This window comes from Lissotriton helveticus, chromosome 5_1, assembly GCF_964261635.1.
Source record: "Lissotriton helveticus chromosome 5_1, aLisHel1.1, whole genome shotgun sequence".
Taxonomy (NCBI): Eukaryota; Metazoa; Chordata; class Amphibia; order Caudata; family Salamandridae; genus Lissotriton; species Lissotriton helveticus.
In genome coordinates, this window is record NC_136065.1 from 2,019,969,924 (window position 1) to 2,019,982,255 (window position 12,332).

At 47.5% G+C, this 12,332-nt stretch overlaps 1 protein-coding gene across 1 annotated transcript in view; it reads left to right on the forward strand.

Annotated features, from left to right (window-relative positions):
- Window positions 1–12,332, forward strand: part of LOC144753953 (E3 ubiquitin-protein ligase TRIM39-like) — a 160,003-nt gene that overhangs the window by 60,613 nt on the left and 87,058 nt on the right. Inside the window, exon 5 of the mRNA XM_078641477.1 lies at window positions 5,557–5,672. Coding sequence (XP_078497603.1) covers window positions 5,557–5,672 — 116 coding nt within the window. The remainder of the gene's footprint in view (window positions 1–5,556; window positions 5,673–12,332) is intronic.

A 12,332-nucleotide genomic window follows, 5' to 3' on the forward strand; every position in this document is an offset into this window, starting at 1 on the left:
GCTGAAGCGTGATGCACTATATTGATTTACATCAAAAAAGTCTTTGGTCCATTGGGCTATGTATGTTATATATTCCTGACTGACTAACAATTTCCTGTCGAATGTCCATTGTGTGTGGACCCGATTGTATCCAGGTACTTCCAATGTAGTGTGTATAGAATTGTGATCAGAGATTGTCTTTGGGTCTTTGAAGGTCAGGGTATTCAGAGCGATATCTGGGGTTGCAAAAATGTAATCTATACGAACATATTTCCTATGTGGATAGGAAAAATAAGTGTATCCTGGATCTTTACTATTTTTTAACAACCATATATCTTGAAGATTATGGGTCTGAATTAGATTTAGAACAGCTCTGAACACACACTCTGGGCTTCCGCCCGGAGTATGTATATTGATTCTGGAGGGACTGGGTTTGATTAAATGTTAGATTAAAATCGCCACAGAGAATCAGAGTACTTGCCATGATGCTAATTCCGATTCCAAATCAATATATAGTGTGGGGTCGTCAAGATTAGGGCCATAGATGGAACATATAGTAACACCCAGATCTAATTGAACAATGGCCCATCGTCCTTGGTAGTCAGCTTTTTTGCGTACCGGACTACCTAATCTTGTTCTTGCTAAGATTGTGACTCCCCTAGTTCTTGTAGTTTGAGTTGTTGTGATTAATATATGGTATCCTGGTACTTTTAAATGGTTAATCTCTCCTATTGGGATATGGGTTTCTTGTATACAAATGATATCCCACGAACTATGAGCTATTATTTGGCAAAATTGGGCCCTCTTTCCTCTGTCGTTTAGACCTGCCACATTCCAACATCCTATCTTCAACCTACCCATTTGATTGTATTAGTTTCGGAGCAGTATGCATCAGCCAACGTTCCATCAATAATATCAATTTTGCTCATTTTATATTTCCCCCCCCACCCACCTACACCACGTGCACCCAGTGCACCCTGGTTTCCACCCCCCTCCCTCCTCTCTCCCCTCCAACCCCCCCTCCCCTTGACCACCCAAAAAAGGCATTGAGACTCCATCAGAGTCTGCAGTGATGGTTTAGCATGCTCCAATCAGGACTAGTGAAGCATGCATTCTTAAGTGTACAAAACTAGAAGCTGCCAGAGAAAAGGAAGAAAAGGAAGAAGATTATGAATTAGATTGCGATAGAGAAGAAAAAGGATAGAGAGAAGTATGGAAAAGTGGAGAAATCAGTAATTTGAAGATTGTAAATGTAATGTAATCTATCTAATCTATCTCTTATTTTCAGATAAGCCATGGTGTTAAAAAAAAAAAAAAATTTTTTTTTCTTCTTCTCTCTTCTTCCCCCCCCCCCCCTTTTCCCTCTCTCCTCCCTCCTCTTTCTTTTTTTTTTTTCTTTCTTCCCCTTTTTGGGGTAGAGGTGTCATGTAGATGTTAAACAGTGTTGGGCTGAGGGAAGGGCCCTGGGGTACGCCACAGATGATCTCGGTGGCCTCGGTAGGGGGGAAGGCGGACGCTCTGTGTTCTGCCAAAGAGGAAGGAGGTGGTCCAGTACAGGGCCTTCTCTTGGTTTCCGGCGTCGTGGAGGCATGTTCGGAGTGTGCGGTGGCAGACCATGTCGAAGGCGGCTGACAGGTCTAGGGGGATGAGGGCCACTGTTTCTCTGTTATCCAGCAGGGTCCTGATGTCATCGGTGGCGGCGATGGGGGCGGTTTCGGTGCTGTGGTTGCTGCAAAACCCGGACTGGGACGGGTCCAGGATACCGTTCTCCTTGTGGTAGCGGGTCAGTTGCTTTTTGACGGTTTTCTCGATGACCTTCGCTGGAAACGGGAGCAGGGAGATGGGTCAGAAGTTCTTGAGGTTCTTGGGGTCCGCCTTGGGTTTCTTGAGTAAGGCGTTGATCTCGGCGTGCTTCCAGCTGTTGCTGTCTCGAAGGAGATGTTGATTACTTTCCAGAGATGGGGTGCGATGGTTATGCTGGCTTTGCTGAAGATTTGGTGTGGGCATAGGTTTGATGGTGAGGAGAGCATGCGGTTGGTTCGTTTGGTGGTAGAGGGGTGGAAGGGTGGAGGTTTCGGTGGTTGTCGGGGTGCTCGTGGCATTGAAGCTGTTGTGGATGTCGGCGATCTTGCAGTGGGAGAAGGTGGCCAACGAGTCGCACAGGTCTTGCGGGGGTGGGATGTCGTTGGTGTTGGAGCTGGGGTTCAAGAGTTCCTTCACAATGTTGAAGAGCTCTTTGCTGTTGTGTGCATTGTTGTCTAGGCTGTCTTTGAATGAGGCCCTTTTGGCGGCTCTGATGAGGTGATGGTGTCTGCGGGTGGCGTTCTTGTGGGCTGTGTAGCTATCCGGTGTTTGTTCGCGGAACCAATTCTTCTCCAGTTTTCGGCATGTCCGTTTGGAGGCCTGGAGGTCTTTGGTGAACAAGCAGGCTTTCTTGCTGGTGTGACTATAGGAGGGTTTCATGAGCGGGGCGAGGGTGTTGGCGCAGTCGTGGATCCATTGTCTGAGGTTGCCGACAGCGGTGTCGGGGTCGGTGGGGTCGGTAGGTGGGCTCTGGACGAGGGTGGTGGCTAGCTGGTCATCTGTGACTTTGCTCCAGCCGCGGCGAGGCATCTGTTGGGTGCAGTGGTGCGTGGTGGGCTTCCTGAAGGTCAAGTGGATGCAGCAACAGTCGGTCCAATGGTGTTCGGTGGTGTGGCTGAAGGAGAAGTGGGGACTTGCGGAGAAGATGGGATCGAGCGTGTGGCCCGCGCCATGGGTGGGTGTTGTGACGAGTTGTTTGAGTCCGAGGTTGGTGAGGTTGTCAATCAGGCTGATGGAGTTGGTGTTGTTGTTGTTCTCGAGGTGGAAGTTCAGGTCCCCAAGGAGGATGTAGTCTGTGGAGGCGAGGGTGTGTGTGCTGATGCAGTTGGCGATGGAGTCGCTGAACTGTGGTCGGGCCTGGGGGGTCTGTAGTCGAGGGTTCCTCTGAGGCATAGTGTTGGGGTCGGTGTGGATCAGGAAGTGCAGGTGTTCGGCGGTGCTGAGGGTGTCGTCGGTGTTGGTTGAGAGTCTGAGGGTGTTCCTGTGGACGATGACGATTCCGCCTCCTACTCTGGTGGTGCGGTCCCTGCAGGTGATCTTGTAGCCTTCCGGGATGGCTATGGCGATGTCGGGTGCTGAGGTAAGGTTCAGCAAGGTCTCCGTCAGGAAGGCGACGTCTGGAGAGGTAGAGTCGAGTAGGTCCCAGAGTTCAACGGCATGTTTGCCGGTGGAGCGGGTGTTGAGGAGGATGCATCTGAGGTGGTTTGGTTCATTCCTTGGCGGTGGTTTGGTGGGGCAGATGCTGGTGAAGCTGCAGGTCCGGCAGGTGAAGGGTCCTTGGGTGTGCTTTGGGGCGGCCTGGAAGCAGGTGTGTTGTTGTCCGTTCTTGAGTGCGTGGAGGTGTTGGTGTAGTAGTGGATTCTGGCATTGTAGCGGTCGAGGGGCCAGGGGTTCTGGCGCTGGGCACGGTCCAGGCACGAACGGGTGCAGACGGGCTTGCCTGCGGCACGCCCACCATATAAGGGGAGGTGGGAGGGAGGAGAAGCTGGGAGGCGGGAGTGGAGCAACGAATGGGCACGGAGGGGGCGGGGGCGCAGGGGAGTCAGCGGCAGAAACGGCTCAATGGGTAACAATGGGGAAAAAGGCGGTGGAAATGAGGACAGGTGCCAAGCAAATATAATCAAGAGAGAACAGGGGCTAAGCACAAAATACAGTGGAGGGAGCAGAAAGTGAAATAACAGGCAATTACAGGTCACGAAGAAACTGCAAATACAGTAACAACAGTGCCAACAAGAAATGCGAGCTTGCAGCAGCGGCAGGCAGGGGGACACAAGTACACAGGTGGCGCTGTGCGGCATGGGGAGCACATACCCAGAACGGGGTCAAGGATCGCTCCATTTCCATATTCTCTTTCCATTGGATCATGCCCATTAGCTCTAGCGTGCCTGGTAGGGCTCAGTTTAGAGATCTAATTATTCTGGCTTTATCTTCACTGCCTCAATTAAAATGAAAAGATAATTTTTCAAAATGTCATTTGTCTTTTCTAACATTTTCTATCAATATGATGCATGGCACACTAAAGTATCCCATACCATGGCTCGGTGGTAAATGACATCTCGTTGGCTAGAATAGATGAGTAAAGGCATTTATTTATGATATTTTTTGACGAAAGCATTGCTACCCCAAAGGGTTTACTAACAGTGATATAGACATGCGAAATAAGCCAGTGCAACAAAAATGTGAAGAAACATGATGATCTTTTCTAAATGTCAGACAGATAATCCCCTTTTGAAATACAAGAAGTTCCAGAATTTAGTATCACCCTGGAAAAGGAATGTCCTCTAATCAAGAACCAATAATCATAATAGCTGTTGTAAGTGACCAGCTCGGAATGGAAGGCAAGGCACTTGATAATCTGGATCTCAACAAGGAATGCAAGGAGCTCAAGAAAGAATAAGGTGCCTTTCTTGGATCCTCTTGCTTCAAGCCAATTGTTTCACAGATATTCCCCATTACATGGTAGTTTTGTGGTGGGTGATGCCAGGTAGAAAGAGTGTACTATAACTGTAATGGACATTTTCACTTAGGGCCTCATTACGATGAGGCTCGGTCGGAGGCTTTCCGAGCTTTGGTCAGAGGCTTTCCAAGCCTCATTGCGGTTTCTGTTTCGACCACGGCATTACAATGCGTTTGGTCGAAACTGAAACCGGTCGGTCATTCTGGCTGGCTTTCGATGGGCTCAAGGAGCCCGTTGGCCAGTCGGAGACCGGAATGTAATCCCAAGGTACGGTGTTTCCGCCGTTGGGATTACGATGTTCGGTTTCCGACAGTCTTTCCATACTGGGCTTTCTGAAATGGAAAGCCTGTTGGAAAGCGAGTTTGAGGGCTAGCAAGACCCCCTTCTCCCTGTGCCCTCCGGTTGGGGGCCGAGGTGGCACTGCACCTGTTAATCCCTGCACCACGTGGCAGGCACCTTGAGGTGCCTGCCACACGGTGCAGGGATTAACTGAATATCCCATTTCTCAATGGGAGCTTGTGCTATGGTCAGTTTACGGCCGCAGCACAAGCTCCCATTGAGAGTGGGAGTATGCGACTGTACCATGGGGTGGGTCGGTCCAAGACCGTGACTGTGTCTGTCGGAGTCAACTCCAACTGACATTGTAATCAAGCCCTTACTGTGCACTGAGCTGTGCACATTCGTTTAAAATCCTTATACATGTCCTTCTCATGTGAAAAGTCAGTAACAAACTGGTGCAGAGCAAGGTGAAAAGCCCACAGTGATTTTTCCACTTGAAAGCATGACTCTAAAAGGGGTCCACAGTTTGCTCAGCTGTGTGATTGTCTGAGTGAATACCATATATTTCCCCTTTTAATGAACACCTCACAATGATTTTCCAGATGCTGTCAATACTTGGCCTTGAATTACTCTGTGCAAGATTAGCTAGAAAAATACAGTGCATGAAAAATGCTCTCAATAAACGTTTTCTATTCATGCAAATAATAAATGTTTACTCCATTATAGTATGAAACACCCATCAGTGATTATCTTCTTAGGTGTGAAAATGTTAATGTTCAGAAACCAGAGGCAGACTCTTCTCAGCAAGAAGCCAGAATGTATCAGCTCCTGGAGCAGCGCGTCGACTTGAAAAAACTGGTGATGGACTATATGGGTAAATCAAGTGAATTCCATGCATTTATAAAAATCTACACCATATCATAAAACAGTAAGCCTTTTGTATTATGCTAAGCATACGAGCATAAGAGTAGAGGTAAAGACAAGAGAGAGTACTTTCTGATGGACCTTGAAGCTAGTGTTAGGTCTAACAGGATCCTTGCTGCTGGTCATGGACAGCATGTTCTTCCAAGTCATCAAATATGTCTGTTTAGGTTTCCTACACTGGTTCGACACTTGTTTGAGCCTCAACGCAAGGAGGGTGACAAGCAACAGGATTGCAGGTCAGAGCACAATGGAGAGAGGTTAGAAATCGTAGCAGAACCTTGTTATGGTCCATATTATGGAATATATGGAAATCAGAGTCAGTTATTATTGTGCACAGCGTTCACCTGTCATTTAAGTTTACAAAAGGCTGATCTGCTTTTGGTGTGAGACATCTAAATTGTCAGTGTTATTACAGCAATTGTACTGGTGTCCATGGACAGACTTTGCCAAATTAAACCTTTCTATTTTTTTCTTTTTTTAAAAAGTTCATTTATCAATTTCAATAAGATGAAAACAGACATGAATATAAAGATGGACAGAATGAGAGAACCATACAAGCCCTATAGGTCCGTCCCCCCCTCCCAGGCAGAACAATAGTAGAATTTCAGCACATTTCGGATACAGCAATAAAGCATCTTATGTAAGGCAGTACTAAGACAAGGGCGAAATAGAAGTCTTTTCGTGCAGTCCACTAGTTTAGGCCGGCAACAAGGAACACACCAATTGCAGAATATCATTCGAGAGTAACGAAGGCCAGGGTAGTAGCCAAGGACCTCCTCATGATTGTTGAGCTGAAGACAATTATGGGGGAGTGCAGCACATGAAATTCACAATAGGTCTGGGTGAGACAACAAATATCCCGTAAGGGGAGCCTAGAAATCCTTAGGGCGGGACGCCTCAAGGAGCTCTTCCTCATATATCTGTAGTTGATCGATACAATAGATCAGGTCACAAAGCCATCTTTTGACAGTGGGCGTTGTCTTGGCACCCCAGCATTGCGCAACTGCCCGTTTTGCAAAGAGAGTGAAAACTGCTACAATGCGCATGTTGCAGGACTTAAGATGTTTAACATAGCCTAGCAAGCATATCTCAGGAGAGCAGCACACATGCCTCGACACTATATATGTATGCATGTTCGCCACAGCGGTCCAGAACGCAAACACGCCCACACACAGACAGGCGACATGTAAAAAGTCTGCATCCGCTGCACCACACCTCACACAATTAGCAGTCTCGCGTAGACCATACTTGTGTAGCTGATGGGGGGAGTAGTATACTTGATGAAGAATTTAAAATGAATAATTCTAAGATTACAGTTAGCCGTGAGCCAACCAATGAGTTGGCAGCGCGCCGTCCACACCTCCGGAGCAATAGATATAACCAACGCTGCTTGCCAGCGCAGACAAGAGGGATGATTTTCCTGGTCCCTTTCATGCAAGGAGGCATTGTAGAGTTTAGTAATTAAGCCTTTGTGCCCCTCTCCCTAAAGCATTGCCCGCAACGCCCGTAGAGTGGTGGGCTCCTCTGGGAAACCCGGATAAGCCGTGCGGACGGCTTGACGGAAATGAAACCTTTCTTGATCCAAAACCATTGTGAGATGAGCACAGAAAAAGGTGATAAGGAAAGTGGTAGATTTCAGATACACCAGTGAGTGTGAAGTGTGATAGATAAGCCTACTCTCTGTCTTGGTGATGTCGTCATTTCTATGGGCAGACTATTTAAGGTGTCCTCCAGTTTTTCTTGATTATTCCTGCTATGCCTACACCGACCGGGACTGATTCTGTTGCTTTGCTCCAAATTGTACTCCAAATTGTATTCTCTAGATATTTTGTGGACATGTGGGTAGCAATTGATGCAGCAATGGTTCACTCCACTCTTCACTCAGTTCTTAAGGACAGAATGAGGTTGAGGGCAACAGCTCTCAGGTGGATCTATTCATAGGTTGAAACCAGTTTTCAACACATGAATCTAACTCACTCTTGAACCAACCTGCATTCTATAAAAGGGCCAAGTCCAACGGTCAACCCAACCTGCAAGGGTCTATTCTATTTCCTGCTACCGTCTTCAAACATACCATTATATGCTGATGACATTGAGAGGCATATGTGCAATATTTTGGTGTAGGGCATTTACAAGATATGGTGCATTTCTGTCCTTGCTACAAGCGCCAGCGCACAAACTGCAGCTGAGCGCCAACGTAGGCACCATGGTGCAACGGTATCTGTGTTGTCAGCATGATTGTTTTTTGTGGAGGAGGGACACCATCCTGCACAAAAACAATCAAAGGACGTGTTGTCCTCGTTGTATGTGTGTAAATCCGGGGCAGTGTCAAAAACCATGGATGTTGCTTGGGAACACCCAACCAAAGTAAGGCATTGCCGTACTCCATATTTACAAGTGTGGCAGGGTATGCTCAGACGTGAGTCCCTTGCTCACTTTGCCACTAGATTCAAGCAGCTCTGAACTGGGGTGGCAGAGTGGGCTAAAGAATGGTGATGGATTAAACCCAGATCTTTTGACTGGGTGTGAGTGTTTGATTGATTCAGATGTTCCATCCATCACCACCCCCTTTTGTACCGCTCCATATTTACAAGGCATGGAAAGCCATGTAGGGTGCCTTTGCGTGGCCTTGTATATATGGGCCGTCACACTGCGACTCCGGAGCATCCCAAAAGCGACCATCCAGTGGTTTAAAAGTGCTGCACTGGCGTTGTACATATGCCCCTCACTTTTCTAGCATACATACTTGAAAGAGCAGCTGAAGTTCTAGTTGACATCCAATCCTGGATGATGATACACCACCTAAAACTCAATTGTCTTAACATCGAATTCCTTCTAATCTGCCCATAACAGTGGAATGTGCCAAATCATTTGACTTCTACCTGGACAAGAAATTGAACTTCCAAGAACATGTCAGCTCTTTAGATATAGACACAAAATCAGCAAAGCCTTACAAAGTATTAAACCATTCATACCAAAACGTGGTTTTAAACAAGCGCTACAAGTTTTTGTATTATCAAATATGGATTATGGAAACTCACTACATGTTGCACTTCAGAACTACTCCTGGGCTGTATTACCGAAGTGCCCCGGGGTGCAACGGTTGTTTGCGGCCGCTTTGCGTGTCCCCGGGGCACTTTGGTATTACAGAAGGGCCAGCAGACGCTTGCTCGTCCCCTTCTGTAATACCAATTGTGCTGGCGCACATAAAGCGCTAGGGCCATATTCAGAGGGTGTTCCCTCATTTGCGAGGGGACGAGGCACCATGCAAATGGGAGAATCCCTTTGCCTCTGCGCCCGCGCCTTATTACAGACGCTGATGCAAAGAAGCTGTCAGGAGGTGCATTGGCAATTCCAAAAGCAGCTTTATGTGCAACAGCTAGTCTGGACACAAGTTTTACCAAATCCCACCAGCCCTAATTACTCTGAGGTGGCTTATCATTGAAACAAGATATCTTCATAAATGAGTCAGCATTACCCACAATACACTTCACACAGCAGCCTCACGACGTCTCGAAATCCATTCATTCAAAATGAAAAAGATATAAAAAAATATCCTTAACCAGAAGTGTCTTCACTTTTTGGAACTCCACCTCTCTCGTTATAAAGATATTATTATCCTCTCCTGAAACAATTAAAACAGAATTAAAATGTAATTTTTAACCCTTCTCCACAACCTGAATGCTCTGTATTGGTCCCAACGAATTTCGATCCTGGAAAATCTGCATTCTGTAGTTGAAGGCAGATACATTTTAGACTACGGTGTTTATTGTTTTGTCACTTTGTTCTCTAAGCATGTAAGTATTCATATTATACATATGGGCCACACAGGAAATTTGTTCTCTTTTTTTTTGTTGCTCATATAGGCTAACTTGACCCGAATCGAGTATCAGAGCGCTTTACATAGCACCAGTTACATTACATGAGGACACATTCATTTTTGTTAGGCATGGGGAGATTAAGTGATTTGCCCAGAATCACAGGATGTTCATTGTCCTTGCCGAGATTAGAACCCTGTTCCCCAGATTCGAGGTCGACCGCCTAAGCCGTTTGGCCAACTCTTCTCCCCTAATGAAATTCTTTCTCATATTTTACCGGGTGTGCACCCATATCATATGTAATCTTTCTTTTACCAATGTGGCCTGGTCGTTGGCCTTGTTAAGTACTCCAACACCCGCCAAGTCGAGTTTGTTCAATCGAACACTACTAATTTTTCTTTTTTTTGTAATGTTCACCCGTGTCTATTTGTGTGCAGAGCTATCAGACTTTTGCTGTAATAGGGCCAGATTTCCAAAAAAGGCACACAACTCAATGCAGCCCCCAAAGAGCCTGCGCTGCGTTTCGTCGTGTGACAAGGAGGGAAGAGGAGAGTGCCATGTTCTCAGAGCTATGGCTCTCTCCTCCCATCTCACCTAATGCTGGTGCTGATTTCAGTTGCTGTGTGTCAAGCACACACCTTGATGCCATAGTGCTAGGGTGCGTGCCTGTCTATCATAGTTTTTGTACAGGAACGGTACCCTTTCTGTACAAAATACTTTGCCTAGACAAGTATCAAAAACGTTTCCCACTTTGTAAGTGTGCTGCACAGTGCAGCACACATGCAAAGTCGGAAAAGAAAGAAAAATCAAAACATTTCTCCTGTTAACGCCTCCTTTGAAGTGGCGTTAAATTTTGGCGCTAAACCCTGTCTACAATTGTTTGTAGATAGTGTTTTGCATCAAAAGGAATGGGTGGTAACATGCGAACGGCCAGGTAATACCCCCTTGGCGCTAAGTAACGCAAAGCAGTGCTCCGCGCTGTTTTGTGTTACTTTCAGGGTACTTTCTAGCTCAAAACAAATTTTGCACTGGAAAGTAAATTAGGAAAGAAATATTGTGTGCTGGTTTGCTTCACTTCTGTGACACTAACCCAGCGCAAAACATTTGTAAATCGACCCCTCAGTGTATGAGATTATCATTTCGGATGAGGGATGCATCCAGAGTTTGGTGGGTGCTGTGGGTTCGCTGCTCCCGTGCAGAGGTGGGAGCAGGCCCCGACTGGCCGTTGCGGGCACCAGGCAATCCCCCGGTGCGCCGCATGGGTGGGGGCCGGTTTTGGGCCCTGGGGTCAGTTTTTGTTACAGGACCGTAATTGCAGCATAGCTGCAAAATCGGCCCTGTAACAAAATCGGCCGACAACCGGCCCTGGCAACGAGCTCAGCCGGACCCCCGGACACCCACCCCCCACTCCCTAGGGAGGGGGAGGGGGGGCCGGCCAAGCACTTTGCCAGGGCCGGTTTTGGTTCCCAGTCCGGCCCTGGGTGGGAGAGCCACTGAATTTCCTCCGGTGGAAACTCATGCCTATGGCCCGACTGATATTGGACTGATGAGTCACAGGGATGGTCGCCCCACCCATGTTAGCTTGGAAAAACAATGCTGATTGGCCCTGACTAGCACCTACATCATCATTTGGATCAGTGGCGTCACTAGGGGGGTGCGGACGGCACTGGATGACACCATCACATGGGGTGACACCGTGACGCCACCAAAATGCAAAATAATGGGACCCCAGCCCTGCCCGCCGACAAGCCAGCACGGGGGAGCCCCGTGCCCGGAGCCCAGGCAGGGACAGCATGGCACCCATAGGGGACTTTTAAAGAGGCAGGGTACAGGGGGGTGCGGAGGTCAGGGCACAGCCACGGGGGAGTGCGTAGTAGCGCAACAGTTAATAAACCTAAAGTTGTACGCCCGCCCTCGCGCTGCCCTGCCCCTTGAAATATTTTGGTTTCCGGGCAGCGCGCACGATAGCACCTCAGACGGTAATTGTAATGACGCTTCAGCCTGTCGTGGAATGGGGACTTAGGTTGGTTTGGCGCGTGGGGAAACTGTTGATAATTACGTCTGAGCTGAGCTATAGTCTGTAAGAGCCCAGCGGGGCCATTATCCGTTGAAGTTGTGCCATGTTCCTGTTTCAGTGGCTCCCAGCACCTTGCGCGCAGGAAGGTGGTTCCTCAACGCCTCACCAGTGCCAGGGCACATATCGTAAGTGGGATGGGTCATGCGCGTAGAGGCATTTGTTGTTTGACACAGTATATACTCGGCAGCCAGAGCTGGCCTGACGAGCTGAACTGCTGGTGTCCAAGTGTCAGGGTCACTAGTGGCTGAGCGCAGATCTGCAAGACAGAGGTTCGATTCTGCATAGCGTTTTGCCATTTTCCAGATACTCATATATAAATAGTCACCTAACTGCGATGTCTAACAAAAAGTGAACATATCTTAACCGCTGCAAAAAAAATTGGAAAACTAAAGGTGTTTCCCTGATCGGTGTGCACATATATGTTGAAAAAAATAAACGAAAAAAGGCTGCCTTACTTTGTAAAAAATACATTAGCGTTTAAGTAGCTTAAGTGACCGAAACTTCAGTGACTAGTCCAATTTGAGCATTAAAGCGCAAAGATGGATGGTGGCACTGCAAAGTGGAACAACAGGTGCTCAGTGCCTCCATGAGAGGCAGATGCTGGCAGGCAACAGTTGACCTCTTTGCATAAGATATACTGGCACGTTTCAGTGCGCGCGCTCTCGGCACCTTTTTTTTTTAATCATAAGTAAAGTAACTAGTTACAAGAGTTAGC